Genomic DNA, 16615 nt, shown 5'->3' on the forward strand with positions numbered 1-16615 from the left:
TTATGGTCTGCTTAAGTGACATTCATTATTTAATTCTCTAAATTCAGATCTTCACAGATTTAGACCTTAAATCTGATTTTCCTATTCATTTTTGTTTTTTTACATCAAGGCCAGTAATGAATGAATCATTTAGCCGGCTTGCAGCACATGATGCAAAAAAAAAGCCGCGTGGAAAGCCTTCCCGGCTTTGTGCTCATCCGAGCAAAGCTGTCACATTCTCACACCTCCCTCAGGGATGCTCCAATAATGTTTCCCTTTTCTTTTTGCCTTCTTTTTTTATTGCATCCAATCACTTTTATTCACTTCCCTCCACCCTCTGCTCCACTTTGCGCGGTGACCTTGCCTCTGTAAGTATCCCCCTCCTCTCGCTGTTTAACTCAAGTCTCAGTGGATGGATGATTTGTGTGTGTGTGTGTGGGTGTGTGTGTGCGTGTGTGTGTGTGTGCCTCTGCGTGCCCACGTGTCTGTTGGCGTTCAGTTGAATGTGTCGTGAAGACGAGCGTAGCATCGTTTGTCATGCACGCAGGTATTTGATTGGTCATGGATCGGGGGCTGGTGTGGCTAATGGGTGGCAGAATGAAGAGTGATCTATGTGGCATTACAGTGCATGCGTTATCGCCCATTTACATCCATCGACTGCGCTCGAGTGCAGAGCGGCGTCGGTGTCATGGCGTTGTGGTGCTTGCAAGACGACTGTGAGCTTCGGGCTAAGCTGTAACTGAACCCATTTTTAATCCAACTTGTTGTCCTGCTGCCATTGGCTGAAAGTATTGATCTCCGCTGACGGTGAAAACGGCGCATGTGACAACTGGGAAAATGTAGTGTAAAATTACACCAGCAATGTATACCCTGCCTTTTTTTTTTTTTTTTTTTTTATCCCAGTAAAGCCGTCTGTTTGAAAGTGATTTATGCTAAAATGCTGGAAAAGCTTTCCAGACTGAGAGCAAGGTGAATAAAGCAATCATTTTTCTTTAATTCATTCGTGACTATCTGTTCAATGTAGTCACAGAGTGCATGAGCGAACTCAATCGTTAACTCGAGAGTCTCCATTTGGCGTATTTTTATTTACAAAATCCTCAGAGCCGCACATATTAGCACGTCTAAAAACTCCTATGGAATAAAATGGTAGTTTTTCAGTTTATGTATGTTTTTAATGTCCATAAGTTTTATTCAGTAATTTGTGACCGTTTCTCTCGAACATCGCACTTAGTCTAGACAAGAAAATTGCTTTCTGTACCACCAACACAAACGTAATGCGCAGAGTTTGACAAACACTATTGGCACTTTAACTAGACTAAGATTTATTCTTTCTGTTTCATGGGTGTGGCACAAAAGAAAGCATGAATGTGGACGAGGACGTCATGCCAGTTGTTAACCACAGCAGAGCATCTCTTACCCCGTGGGCTTGTTTTCCTTGTACTGATTAAATTTACTTGAACGACAGGTTAGATTTTTCTCTGAATCGCAGTAAAACATTGTCGAACTGCAGTAAAAATCGATCAGCTTTAAAGCTCTTCAGAGTGCGCGATTTAGAGGTTTGCCATCATAATCTGACAAGGTATTATTAAGAATGAAGCTGTTAAATGGTATTTAGTGTCAGGTGATGGTTACATATATGAATGACTTTTAACTGTATGCTTTTTTTTTTTCTTCTGTTTGTTCCAGACAATCATGCGGAATCAGCCACTAAAAGCAGAACGAGTGAGGATATCCTCCGATTCTCCAGCCTGTCCACCTACTCTCCAGAGCCATACACGCAGTCTGAGTCGGACTATTATCCCTACACCAGCTCCCCGAGAGGTAAAGAGCTGTCAAGCTGCTTCTTATTCGTTTTTTATTTTATTATTTTCTTCACTCGCTCACTTTGCTGTTGCTGTTTTCTTTACTCTGAGCTACATTTTCATATAAGGGAAATCTCTTTTATGTCATTTCTCTCTCTCTGTCTCTCTCAGCCTACCGGGCGCCACGGCGACGCTTCTCGACGGGAGGAGATGAAGAGAGTTGGAGTCAGGGTCTTCAAAGAGTGAGAGCTCCACTGTTTTCTCTCTCCCTTTCTTCAGAAAGTGATTAAAGTGACAGTTCTCCTCTGTGAAGAAGCAAAAAAAATAAAAATAAAAAAACAGCATTTTTTTTTATTTTTTTTTATTATGACACCAAAAATCACTTCTTGTATTTAAGGAGTTAAAAATCTTCCTTGTCTTCTCATTTTCTCCCGCCCCCCGCCTCCACTCTCTTTCCTTTAAAGATTGGGAGTGGCATCGGACGGATGATCCTCAAGGAGGAGATGAAAGCGAGATCTGGTTCCTATGACAACGACCCCTGGGGCAGCGCGAGGAATTCTCGTTGCGGGAGCAAGGAAACGCTGAACACGACGGGCTACGGCACGACGGCGTACAACAACACCATCAACGGCTGTGAGGACAACCCCGCCCTTCTACGCCCCCCCCCCCCTTACCACTGGCTCCCCTTCCACTCTCCGTCTTAAAGTTCACGATCACTTGCAGCTCTGGGCGCGGCTGCTGTTCCGCCTCGCCCCTACCCTGTGCACGAACGCATTTGAACAACAGCGTTTTATGAGCTTCAAAATAAATCTGTTGTCAGTGGGCTGTAGGTGGAGGGCAGCGCGGTTGGTGACACAGGGTCATCGCTGGCGTCGGCGGTGAGGGGGGGAAGATGGAAGAGTAGCGAAGTAAGAATAGCTCGATTGTCTGAGCGCAGCGTATGTTAAAATGCATGTATTATTATGGTATTGAGAAGAAAACTAAAAAATATCTCGACACTATGATGCATAAATAAATAACAGCCTGCCTTTCAATTAGTTTTAGAAAAGCAGAAAAAACCCCACTTAAAACAGGTGTGTCACACCTGCTAAAATAGAAGGATATTACCATATATGATGATCTTCCTTCCTTTCTTTTTCTTGACAAAAAGAAGCACACCAGTAGGTGAATGTGTGGCCACGCTACAAAGATCGTCAGTGCAGGAAGTCAATCCATAAACACAGTTATAGATTGTTGCTTGTCGCCCACCAGAACCATAGCCTCTGCTGCGAACACCTTTTGGCCTGGTATTATGAAACAAGTGGAGTCTTGGATTGTCTGGAAAGTAACAAGAAAAACCTGAGGGACATGGACACAACAGAGTCCATTCCTCTGGTTCTAGATTCCTTTGGCAGGAATAAACAGCCAGACCACTGAGGTGGCTGGGCGGCCTTTAACTTTCCTTCTAATCTCTGACTGCGCTCACCATAGAGGCCTTTTAAATCCTTCCATAGAGTACCGGTTTGTTGGGTCTCTCAGCCGCTCCACTCGTACAGCATTTCTATCGACTTCCTGTTCATTACTGCGCAAATTACACAAAATAATATTCACTTTGAAAACTGGAATTCAGCCTGCAGACTTTGCCATCACTACTTTCATCTTTGTAAGTGGTTCATTCCCTTCGCTGTGTTTTGCATCAATGCTCGTGTTTTGTTTTCGATGTGCGACATAATCACTCCTTAGCAACTTCTGGCTGTGATCTCGCTTTCCCCCAGCCCCATGCTTTATATATATATATATATATATATATATATATATATATATATATATATCAATTTTATCACGGAAACTAATAGAACTATTGTGAGTTATGAGATGAAACACAATAGAAAATACATTTGTAAAGATTGTGATATATATACCCTTTAAGATATTCACGAATGGTAGATCTGAAGCGATTTATTTTAAATTTTAATCCAAGCTTCGGGGATCCTGCACACTCCTACTTATCTTCTCACATTCTGATACCAGTTTGCCTTTTGTACGACCGAAATACTTTCTTCCCTCTTTTACGCCTGTTAATGTGGATTAGGTTCGTGGGTATTTGCAGCCAACAAGACGGTGTATCGGTCAGGATACAGGAAGGAGAGCATGAGACCAAACTTGTAGATGTGAGCTGGTTTATTCTGCCTTGATACTCAGTGTTGCCAGCAGTCTGCAATAACAATAAATTGCCATTAGGCTAATATATTACAGCAATACAGGTTCAACTTATACAAACTCAGTGAAAACCCACAGACAGTCTTTTAGCTGAATTTAACATAAGAAGCACTTTGGCGCCATCATGTGGCCAGATAAAATCTACACAATGGCGGCAACCGGCAGCGCATGCCCTTAATTACTCTATTTGCCGCGACAACTCGATGTAAAGCAGTAACAGATACGGCTGAAATACACATATAACTGAATCCAGAGTGAACAAATAGAACGCTAAATGCAGTAACTTACTTTCTGTCATCAACTTAACACTCGGAGCATCATTTCTCAGTGTTACACCGGGAATGCGGCCTCACGGTTGGAAAAATGCAGTGAACTGACCCGGAAGTTATGTTAGTATTGAGCTAACGCTCATGAGGGCAACCTAACTCAGGCTTACGTCACTTCCCAAATATCCTCTAAACCAATATTACAAAATAAAATACAGAAAAAAACATCAGAGCCTTTTATACAGCCGCCCCCAAATGTGGTTACACATTTGCTAAACATAAAAGGCTTTATTAGTCTTGGGGGAGCGACTGGCTGCTCTTCTCAGTGTCCTTTCCTTCAGCTGGCACGGCTGGTAAAACGACCAACCGAGCAACTGGCCTAGTGTAGACATGTTCACTAACTTTCACATCCGCAGATCTGATAAGTCCATCAGCGCTCCGATGAATCTTGATTACGTGACCTATTGGCCATAAGGCTCGGGGCAACTGGGGATCCACAATCATAACGACTGCGTTTTGCAGAAGTTCAGGAGGGTTTGATTGCCATTTGTGTCTCGTCTGTAAGCCAGGAAGGTATTCTCTGATGAACCTGGCCCAGAAGTGATCGGCAAGAATCTGTGAGTGCCGCCAACGTCTTCGACTGAGGGTTTCTATCTCTGGGTAGACCACTTGAGGTAGAGATCCATCAGGCCGCCCCATGAGGAGACTATTGGGAGTCACAGGGTCCACATCTGCCACATCAGTTGATACATAGCCCAAAGGCTTTGAGTTCAGTATTGATTCCACCTCCAGAAGAACTGTCAGAAGAACCTCCTCCTGAAGAGGTTGGGAACCCACACAGGTTCGGAGAGCTGACTTCACTGAACGAACCTCTCGTTCCCACACTCCGCCAAAATGTGGGGCTGCTGGGGGATTAAACTGGAACTTAATCTTCTGGGAGGCTAGCTGTCCCTGTAGTGTCTCTGACATGTTGGCAAAGGCTTCTCTGAGTTCTCGATCCCCTCCCTTAAAATTGGTCCCACAGTCAGACCACAGCTCTGCAGGCTTTCCTCTCCTGGCGATGAATCGTCTCATGGCCATAAGGAAAGAATCTGCTTCCAGGCTACTTAGGAGATCCAAGTGTACTGCCCTAGTTGTCAGACACTTGAAAATGATTCCCCAGCGTTTCTCCTGCCGTCTTCCTATTTTCACTATCATGGGCCCAAAACAGTCCACACCAGTGGAGTAAAAGGCTGGCTTATATAACCTAAGCCGAGCGGCAGGAAGGTCAGCCATCTTTGGAACTGAGGGTTGAGCCCTCCAACGCTGGCACTCAGGACAGGTGCGCTGGTATTTCCGTATCGCTTCTCTCCCACGCAGTATCCAGAAAGATCTCCGCATCTCTGCAAAGACCCGTTCAGGCCCTGGATGATGGAGATCGATGTCATATTTCTGGATGAGAAGACGAGTGGAGGGGTGAGTCGGGTCCAGGACAATAGGATGCAGGGTCGATCCATCAAGACCTCCTAGACGTCGTAATCGACCTCCTACTCTGATAAGGCCTCCTGAGGTATCCAGTTCAGGTGCCAAGGTAAGTAAGCGACTTCTGGGTGGAACAGGTTTTGCTTCAGCAAGCAAACGACACTCCTCTGGAAACGACTCCTGTTGAGCTCGCCTAAGGATGACCTGTTCAGCAGCTTGATATTCCTCAGCATTAGGTGGAGAAGTTGATAGCGTTTGCCCTTGAAGTTCCTTAACAATAGCATCCAAGAGCTCCTGCCATGACTTGTACTCCATTCCATCCTGACAGGTAGGTGCGGAGGTGGTTGTTGTTCCACAGAATACAGTCTTTCGGAGCTCTGATTCCTCATTAAAGGGCTCAGAGTTTGGCTTTTCTGGCCATGTGTCAGGACTGTGGAGCAGAAAGGGGGGTCCATCTGACCACCTGTTTGGCACTTTGAGTTCTGCCAGAGCCTTCCCCCTGGTAAGGTCATCCGCTGGATTACTTTCGGAGCTTACATAGCACCAGGTGCAGTTTTCTGTCAACTCCTGTATCTCAGCTATCCTGGCTCCAACAAAGATTTTATAACGACAGGACTGTGAGCTCAACCAGTTGAGGACAGTTGTCGAGTCCGACCACAGGACTGTTCTTCTGATAGCCGAGGTGAGTTCTTTCTTCAGGATACTGCTCAACTGTGCTGCCACCAAAGCTCCACAAAGCTCTAAGCGAGGGATAGAGAGGGTCCGTTTTGGAGCTACACGGGAACGGGCTAGGATGAAGGTGAGGTAAACCTGACCACTGCACTCTTCAGTCCTCATGTAAGCCACAGCTCCATAAGCTTTCTCAGATGCATCTGCGAAGATGTGCACTTCACGGCTGTCCTCTCTTAAGTTGGCTTTGGTAGGAGCGTAAGCACGTGGGAAGGTAAGCTGAGGTAGAAACTTAAGCTCTGCCTCCCAGTCATTCCAAGCTTGTAGGAGTGTGGATGGAAGGTTTGAATCATCCCAATCATGCTTCTTATCCCACAACTGCCTAAGGAGGAGCTTGGCCCGGGTAGTGAAAGGCAACAGATAGCCTAAAGGGTCATACTGTGTCGCTAGTACTCTGTAGATGTTTCGAAGAGTTGGCATCTCATAGGACACAGGTCTGTGCTTATAGCCTAATGTGTCTGTATTCCAGTCCCAACTGAGCCCGAGCGTTGTCTCTGAAGAGTTGGATTTGTCTTCTGCCAGCCACAGATCCAGACTTTGCGATCTCGCTTCGGGAGGCAAATGACTCACAACATTGGGGTCATTACAAGCCCACTGACGTAACTCAAAGCCGGCTGATTTTAACAGTTCCCTCAGTCTGTCTACAAGGATTTTGGCTTCTTTAGGTGAACCGACGCTCTGTAGACAGTTGTCTACGTAGAAACACTTCTCAATGGAAAATCTTAGGTTGTCATCGGGCTGCGTGTGTTCTGTAACATGACGCAGCAGAGCGAATGTTGCGCAGCAAGGGCTTGAGGTTGTCCCAAAGGGCAGGACTTGCCACTCAAAGATTTTAGGAGGTTCATCCGCCTTTAGATCCCGCCAAAGGAACTTCAATAGGGGACGATCTTCCGGGAGGAGGAGTACTTGATGGAACATCCCTTTGATGTCTCCACTCACAGCTATGGGATATTCACGGAACCTGACTAGGACTCCTAGTAAGGGGGCTCCAAGTGTGGGGCCAGGCAGCAGAAACTGATTCAGGGACTGTCCAAGGTATTTATGAGAGCAGTTGAAAACCAGGCGATTCTTCCCATTATGACTGACAAGATGATGGGGAATGTACCAGCTCTCTGTTGATGAGATGCTTGGTGTTACTTCTTTTACAGCTCCAGATTGAATCAACTTCTGCATTTCTGCTCTGTAGGCTTCAGCCTGATGGGAATCCTTTAATAGGCGTCTCTCTGTGCTTCGAAGCAGGGCCATGACAGATTCCTTAGGTGCATTCAATTGTGGCATCTGCGCATGGCGGAGGAGAGGTGTGGCATACCTCAGCACGCCATCCACCATTATGCGAACCGTTTGAGCTTCGAGCAGAGCCACAGCTTGAAGATCCTGCTTTGACCGGGTCACATCCTTCTCAGATGTGTAAGGTACTGCATCCATCTGCCAGAGCCGCTCTACATGCTTAAATAACTCGTCCGATTGGGAGGATGTGAATAAGCATAAGGCAGGCTGGGTTGGCCGTCCCATCAAAAGACTTGGCCCCTGAAGGGTCCACCCCAGCCGAGTATGGACAGCTGCTGGACTGCCAGGTGGGCCAAGCCGAACCGGTTCTATGGGGGTTATCAGATGCGGCTGGTCTGAGCCAATAAGGAGTAGCGGCTCGGCTCGCTTCAACGCAGGCACTGGGATCCCTTGCAGGTGTTTATACTTCCTCTGTAGCTGATCAATAGGATATGTATGATGAGCCAAGTTGAGGCAGTCAGCTGTGAATGCTCCCTCAATCTTGTGTTGGAGCCCAGGATTGGTAGCTGCAGAGACACTGAAAGATATATTACGTCCATGTAGCATCTGAATATCGTAGCGTACAGTGCGTAATGGAAGGTCCTCGGGGGTGCCCGCCAGACCAAGGATTTTTGCAGCAGCCGGGAGAAGCATGGTCCTCTCAGAACCGTCATCCAGGATTGCAAAGGTATCTAAAGTGCGTTGCCCGTGACTTAGAACCACAGGTACAATCTTGAGCAGGACACGGTGGCCGACCCTATGTCGATCTAAGTAGAGGGAACCTGACGCTGAATTGGTAAGGCAACTTTCTTCCTTTGCAGCAACACCCATGTCGTTTCTTTCAGTTCTGGCATTTACCTCGTGAAGAGCTAGCAGGTGTTTTCCTTGGCAAAGGCTGCAGGGTTTCTTCAGTGTGCACTGAGCAGCTAGGTGGTTTCGGGCACAACGCCAGCATCGTTTGTTGATTTGAATCCAGTTCTTTATTTCTTCTTTGGAGAGCTTAGCTACACCATCACATTGACTGAAATAATGTTCTGTGCTCTCACAGTAGGCACAATAGGCTTTGCTCTTAATCTTCCCTCTAGCTCTACTCTCCTTTGGTGGCAAGGAAGTGTGTTCTGAGGGTCCTTTCACATTATGTAGGACTGTTACAGTCTGTTTGAAGGGATGGGCATCTGCCTTTCTGCAGGTCCGTTCTCTACTACCCTTCCCACCATCTTGGCTATCAAACCCTTGGCACCATGACTCATGACGAAGCCATTCAGATAAGTCATACAGGGTGTAGGTGGTGCCAGGTTGTTTAAACTGCTGTCGACGAAAGTCAGCTCTTTGCTCTGGAGGGAGCTTGCTTGTCAGACGGGCAACGTGAGAGCCACAGTTCAGTTCCACTTCTCCCTCATGTCCTAATGTTTGCAACAGACCAACTAGTGATTGCACCTGGAGAGAGAACCTCTGGAAGGCTACTATATCACCTCGCTTTATTTCTGGGCCATCTAGGACACTTGCTATTTTCCTTAAGGCAAGCTGATGTGGTTGTCCAAATTTATCATGGAGGGCAGCCATAGTGTCAGTATAAGGCTTTGGTGAGTTCAGGTAAGCGTCGGCTATTAGCCGAGCTTCATCAAACTTAAGATGGTCCACAAGTATTTGATACTTAAAGAGCTCAGTTGCGTTAGGAGGGAGTAGGTTCTCCAGGGCCATTCGGAGCCTGGCAAACTCAGAAGGGTCCGAATGAATGAACTTTGGAATTGTTGGTTTGGGGCCCTTATACACCAACTCAGCTGAAGGAGGTGGAGCTGAATTGTGCCAGTTCGACATCTCACACGCTGGCCCAGTGCCTGGAGTATAGGGGTTAACTGGAACAGGCTTTGGTTGCAGCAGACCTGCATTATTTGTTGTCCAGCGTGAAGATGGCTCAAAATGTTGCGACGGAGCATGGAAGACGTTTCTTCTATGATCCTGAGCCTGAGGGATCCGTGTCGGTAGAAAGGATTTACTGGACAAAGATGCTGTATTAGGCGGGGGGTAGTACCGTAAGCCATAATCTGAATGCTGTTCTTCAACCTTTAGTTTGGAGAATTCTGTGTGCAGATCCTCACCAGGTTCAGGCCATGGAGGTGGATCAGGCCAGTCCTCCTCATCTTCATCTTTAATCGGCCTTGTGTTAGTGGTGGTGGTGTAAACCCTTTCTGAGCTGCTCTTAGGGGGCTGATGAATAGTATATTTTGAGGCGGCCAGCTGAGCCATGTCCTCCTTCAGTGAGTGAGCAGCTTCAATCAGTGCTCTGATATCACTCCTCGCTTCATTAAGTTCTCTCAGGCCCTCCTGTAGAACTTCCTGTGATTGAAGTAGCTTCCTTCTTTCCACCTGTAAAGCTCTGAATTCTGTATGAGGTGGTTGGATGGAGGACTCCAGTCGGTTGTAGGGGGGAAATTCAGGTGAGAGGTCTCTAAAGTTCCTCCTTTGTTCACTTCTCTCCAGCCGAGGAGAAGTGTTATAGCAGGTCCCATCACTATCACTGTAGTGAGATGGTGCGTTACTATACTGCGGGTGGTATTCCACATGTCTTGGAAGAGGCGGTGGGGTTTCCCAATGTGGCATTTCCCTAATGGAATGATGTGTGTACTCAACTTCGAAGTCATCAAATCGGCTTGGTCGGCGTGTCAGCCGCTTAGGTCTCACATCAGGAGGTGTCACTCTGTCTGGCTCCATCTTGAGAGCTGCATCCGGCTCGAAGGACCAATGTTAATGTGGATTAGGTTCGTGGGTATTTGCAGCCAACAAGACGGTGTATCGGTCAGGATACAGGAAGGAGAGCATGAGACCAAACTTGTAGATGTGAGCTGGTTTATTCTGCCTTGATACTCAGTGTTGCCAGCAGTCTGCAATAACAATAAATTGCCATTAGGCTAATATATTACAGCAATACAGGTTCAACTTATACAAACTCAGTGAAAACCCACAGACAGTCTTTTAGCTGAATTTAACATAAGAAGCACTTTGGCGCCATCATGTGGCCAGATAAAATCTACACAATGGCGGCAACCGGCAGCGCATGCCCTTAATTACTCTATTTGCCGCGACAACTCGATGTAAAGCAGTAACAGATACGGCTGAAATACACATATAACTGAATCCAGAGTGAACAAATAGAACGCTAAATGCAGTAACTTACTTTCTGTCATCAACTTAACACTCGGAGCATCATTTCTCAGTGTTACACCGGGAATGCGGCCTCACGGTTGGAAAAATGCAGTGAACTGACCCGGAAGTTATGTTAGTATTGAGCTAACGCTCATGAGGGCAACCTAACTCAGGCTTACGTCACTTCCCAAATATCCTCTAAACCAATATTACAAAATAAAATACAGAAAAAAACATCAGAGCCTTTTATACAACGCCATTTCACATAAACAAGTTTGCTCTCCGTGGACTACTTATTAAAAATCTCTCTGTCTTTGTATTTATCACACTGTCTTGCCTTCACAGCTGCCAGCCCCATGTCCTGTTTTATTTATGGGCACCAAGATCTCTCATTAAAGCTGTTTTCCACATGGGAGGGAAAAACCACTGAACAGAGCCTGGTTTTGGATCTGGTCTGGAGGCTTGCAACCAAACGAGCTGCAGCACGTGGAAAGAAGCAAAAAATCCTCCCAAAAAATATTCAGCAATGTATCTGTTTGTGTGTGTGTGTGTGTGTGTGTGCGTGTGGGTGTGTGTGTGTGTGTGTGTGCGTGTGTGTGTGTGTGTTGTTTCCATTACTCACTGAGCCTCCAAAGAGCTACATTTCATGGTCTTTTCTGAGCCTCTGACTAATCAGATACTCGTCCCGTCTGTCTTGGAATAGCTAATATAGATTATAATTGTGTGATCTCTTTGTCCCACAGCACCAAGATCTCAGTACAGCGCTGATAGTGGTGAGTTTATCTTCATTGTGTCAAAATGTGTTCAGGCTCTGCCAAACACCAAACTGTGACATACTTTAAGGTGCTAGCTTTCTCTTTATTGTTGTCGATACTTTGTTTCGTGGCTGTTCAGCCCATGTTGGTTCATAAATAATTTCTACTGAATCATCCAAGCCTCAGTTCCCACATCTGGAATTTGATCTTTTTTCTTTCTTTTTTTTTTTTACTATTGGTGGTGATCGCCATCTCCTGGCCAAATCCAGTATTTAACTTGTGTACAATGCTTTAATCCATTAATTGTGTGTTTTTGTGACCATTCTTTAGATTTTGGCTGCAAGTCAGCGTCACTACCAGGATATAGGCGCAATGGTATTCAGCGGGTGAGATCAGATTGCACTCCAGAGCTAATTTTAATCGTGTTTTCACCTATTTTTTTTTTTACGCTAATGAGGTGTTTTTCATGGGAATTCCCAAAAGCAATTATTTTTGTTAATCGCAATTTCCTTCCTTGCACCTGCAGCCTCAGAGCGCAGATTGCTACCAGTATCAGTATGACGACGGCAGCGAGGTCAACTGGGGAAGTAGAGGTGACTTTAATTGGACTTTATAACACTGAGCCTTTGTCAGATTGAAGCAATTAACCCAAACCTTTAATCTCTTTAATCTGTTTCTCATTTCTTGCAGCTGAGTATAAGGTACGGTTAGAAAATTGTTTTTATTTTCTTCCATAAACATAATGCAAAAGTTATTTAGCCCAGATTTCTGAAATGATTAAAATAACTTTCCTTCTCCGCAGGTTTATCCATATGAATCACTCATTGTCACCACCAGAGGGCGGAATAAGCTGCCTAAAGACGTCGACAGAGCAAGACTGGAAGTAAGTAATGCAGGGAAGGTGAAATTGAACTGGCCTGCAAAATTAAAGGTATAGTCCAAGATTTTGAAGGGTGTAGTAAAATGATCAGAGTAATGCTTTTTATTCTATTTGTCATTTGTACTCTAAATTAGTAAAACTATGCCCGTCTTGCACATAAACAAAAAACGAACAAAGTATTCACACATTTGAATTTTTTTTTCTCATATGTTGTCACATTTCAATCACAAGAAGTTATTGGGATTTTATAGGATTGAAAACCCAACATAATCCACCGTTGGGGATTATGTTTTTCAGTTTTTCAAAGTTTTCATATGGTTGCAGTCAACCTGCTGGGGTTTTCTTTTTGTTTTTTGTAGAACAGCTTAGCCAGCTAAAATTGCAGACATGCAGCTGCAGCTTTTGCTGCATCCATCTACCAGCTTTCAGCATTGATTTTACCATCTTCATGAGCTTAAGCTCATTCGGATCGGATGAGTATCTATGAACTTTTACAGGGTCATTGTAACACGTAGATATGCTTTGTTGTGAACAATTTAAATTCGTTTTTTTGAGTGCGTCTCAGAACACTTGTGTTTTTACTGCAATTACATTCCATAAATATGGACCCTGTTTACTAATCGGGTGACTTCAGAAGGCAATTTTGCCCAAGATTTTACTTTAGGGATATCAGATTAATAACATATGCACACCACCCTTCTCAGATTTTTATTGACAAAACTTTTCTACACTAATATACCATTTTGCTTCCACTTCAAAATACTGTATGCTCCATTTTGTGTTGGTCTAAACATCCATTAAAACCTGTTGCTGCTACATCTTAAAACATTCAAAGAGGTGTGATTACTTGTTGAATGCACATAGCTTTATAAGTAGTAGCAGAGTAAATATGCAGAAATATAATAACACAGTTTTTGTGTCTCTGTCGTCGTAGCGCCACCTGTCCCCAGAAGAGTTCGTCCAGGTGTTCGGCATGACCGTGGAGGACTTTGACCGGTTGGCTCTGTGGAAACGGAACGAGCTGAAGAAGCAGGCTCGGCTGTTCTAGTCACACCCGGGTGTGCGTTAAATACTGCCACACGCCGAGTCGCACGGGACCATGAGAGGGAGACGCTTCTCAGTTCCACTGCCACGTCTGAAGAACCTGTTCAAGATCTCCTCGCGTGACAAACAAGAGCCAGATTGGACTTTTGGTGACAGTGGTGGAGGGTCAGAGACGGACTGGTGCTTGTTTGCCAGTGCGGCCATAGCTGTGTACTAGAGTGAAATGTAAGCAATAGAGACGTTCATGCTGTAGTGCTGTGTATTTATTTTTTATTGTTTTCCAAGTTGAGACTGTGCTCCCTTACACAGGGCCGCGTCTGTGACCAGAGCTGCAGGACCGAAACACGATGTGGAGAAATTTGGCTTTGCCTTACTTGTTATGCTCTTTTAGTTAGGACTGTGCAGCACCAGCAATCCGAAGGAGTAGAATGTAGATACAGTATATCGTTTCTGACACTTTATCTGTGTGAATGATGCTACAGGATGATGAGTGAGTGAGTGTGAGCATACGCCTTTGGTTCAGGGTGCATTTTGTTGACATATTACCAATTTTTTTTTTTTTGTTGTCTCACACGAAACAGAGCATCTTCAGTTGACAGAGAATATCTGCAGTGGGCCAAACTATTTTTATTTATTTTTTTTATCTGTTTCTGTGACCTGCTTTAATTAGCGTGAGGATGGAAATCTGCAGCTTAGAAGATGCTGGCCGAATAATTAGAGGTCAGCAATAGCGCAGCTGTACGGGAACCGAAGAATGTGCAGTTCAGTAGGAACAATGCAAAACTTCATTTCCAGAAAAGTGTGCAGTTTTCACACTTCTAATAGAAATGGAAATATTTTCACTGTTATTTTTAAACTATAATTTGAGACACAAGTACAAAGGGAATGTTTCTTGACATCTTCAGTTTTGAGGGCCACAATTAAGCATTTTCTTCTTTTTTTTGCAGATAAATATTAAGCAATGCAGTTATTTAAATAAAAATGCAATAGATGTATTCAGTGCTTTGAAGAATTGAAAACTGTCATAGGTGTAAATAAACGTGGCACCTCATCAAAGGCTGTCCTCTCTTCTAAAATTATTGTCCACCATGGTGGACAATAGCATCCTGGTGGCGCCACTGTTCACATTTTCTCAAACTTAACAGTCAAGATACTTCAGATAGTTAACTTTGCACTTGTGCCAAATTAATGTCTCAAACAAAACATATTGGTATATGCTTTTTTTAAATTATTTTTTATGTTTTATAAAATAAAGTTTTCTGAAATTGAGGTTTGAGTTTACAAGATATAACAATGCTGTCCTGTTCTTTCCTCTTTGCAATAGAATGATGATAGTTTAGGTTGTGCATTGTTTTTAAAACTACATTCACTACTATTTATATTCTTTTAGAACGATAATCCAATAATTTTGTAGCTCCAGATGTTATATTCCCACATCAGGAAACACTCAGCAAGGTGTTTTCCCACACAAAGACCCAGGGTTGTTAAAGACATCTTTTGAATACTGTTATTTTTTTTTATTATTATTTTGACACTAAAATTAAACTGCAACTCAGAACAAGTCTCCTCTCTTTCATTCATAGCATATGCCGTTTTGTGATGCATGTTATGATACTTTGATTCTACAAATTTGAAAATGAATTCAGTCATTTGGTCGGATCATCAAAGGAACTGATACGCACTGGACTGAAAGGTATAGAAGGGTGTTGACATTCTGTTCACAATACATCTAAGGATGCTGTGAATGTGATTTCTAATCATATTCTCATATAAAGTTTTTATTGGAATCTCAAAAATATGAAACTGCAAACAATTTGATCATTATGCAACCACTGCACATTATCAGTTCAGTTTCACTGCTGTTTTAAGTTTTTTTTCTTCAAAACACATTAGAGAAAATGTGTTTTCTCTAATGAAAACTTTTCCTCCATTGAAAAGTGGAGGAAAATTCTGTTTTTAATTTGTAATTTTACAAAAAAAAATTTAAATGGTTCATAGTCAAGAAAGGACTTGAAAGATAATAAATATGGTTGAAACTAGATGATTTTTTTTGACAGAAAAGTGGATCTGACCGGTGGTTTCGCTGAAGGCCGAGAGTCTGTTTCTTTAGAGATCACAATTGAAGTTGGTAATGATCTGCACAGCTCTGGATTCTGACCAGTAAATAAAGTTTATTTAGTTCAGAAACATCAAAACGACAAGACGTTCATGATTTACATTTAAATTAAATCCAAGCTGAATGTTTAAGTTCTGTTGAATTAAATTTGCAAAATAATAATCAAAGATGAGGAGAAATGTATTTTACAAAACTTTATTGTACATTTTTAAGTAAGCAATCTTTGAATAAACATTATTTAAAGACATATCAAAAGACAAATCTTTGGACAGCGAAGAGTTTTAATAAATTAATGGCACACTTAAATAATTATTACATAAGTTATTTATATATATCATTATTATTACATAAGTTATATATATATGTGTATATATACATATATGTATATATATGTACATACAGGTGCTGGTCATAAAATTAGAATATTGTGATAAAGTTCATTATTTTCCATAATGTCATGATAAAAATTAAATTGTCATATATTTTAGATTCATTGCACACCAACTGAAATATTTCAGGTCTTTTATTGTTTTAATTTTGATGATTTTGGCAAACAGCTCATGAAAACCCAAAATCCCTGTCTCAAAAAATTAGAATATTATGAAAAGGTTCTCTGAACGAGCAATAAAAATAATCATCTGAATCAACAAAGTAACTCTAAACACCTGAAAAAGATTCCTGAGGCCTTTAAAAACTCCCAGCCTGGTTCGTTACTCAAAACCGCAATCATGGGTCAGACTGCTGACCTGACTGCTGTCCAGAAGGCCATCACTGACATCCTCAAGCAAGAGGGTGAGAAACAGAAAGAAATTTCTGAACGAATCGGCTGTTTGCAGAGTGTTATATCAAGGCACCTCAGTGGGAAGTCAGTAGGAAGGAAAAAGTGTGGCAGAAAACGCTGCACAACGAGAAGAGGTGACCGGACCCTGAGGAAGATTGTGGAGAAGGGCCGATTCCAGACCAAATTAAATTTT

The 16615-nt window shown here is 43.3% G+C and overlaps 1 protein-coding gene across 4 annotated transcripts in view; it reads left to right on the plus strand.

Moving 5' to 3' along the window:
* The window catches only part of ablim3 (actin binding LIM protein family, member 3), a 67879-nt gene extending 52793 nt beyond the window's left edge, over positions 1 to 15086 (plus strand). For 3 of the 4 annotated variants that reach the window (XM_088009729.1, XM_088009730.1, XM_088009731.1), the window contains 9 exons: positions 1666 to 1800; positions 1953 to 2023; positions 2246 to 2414; positions 11590 to 11619; positions 11932 to 11987; positions 12128 to 12194; positions 12292 to 12302; positions 12404 to 12484; positions 13416 to 15086. In XM_088009729.1, coding sequence (XP_087865855.1) covers positions 1666 to 1800; positions 1953 to 2023; positions 2246 to 2414; positions 11590 to 11619; positions 11932 to 11987; positions 12128 to 12194; positions 12292 to 12302; positions 12404 to 12484; positions 13416 to 13529 — 734 coding nt within the window. In that variant the 3' untranslated portion in view covers positions 13530 to 15086. The remainder of the gene's footprint in view (positions 1 to 1665; positions 1801 to 1952; positions 2024 to 2245; positions 2415 to 11589; positions 11620 to 11931; positions 11988 to 12127; positions 12195 to 12291; positions 12303 to 12403; positions 12485 to 13415) is intronic. The other variant, XR_015764496.1, reaches the window with a different exon arrangement.
* Positions 15087 to 16615: the final 1529 nt, after the last annotated feature.

This window comes from Poecilia mexicana, unplaced genomic scaffold (assembly GCF_051168715.1).
Source record: "Poecilia mexicana isolate PSO_F unplaced genomic scaffold, ASM5116871v1 scaffold_10, whole genome shotgun sequence".
In the NCBI taxonomy this organism is placed as follows: Eukaryota; Metazoa; Chordata; class Actinopteri; order Cyprinodontiformes; family Poeciliidae; genus Poecilia; species Poecilia mexicana.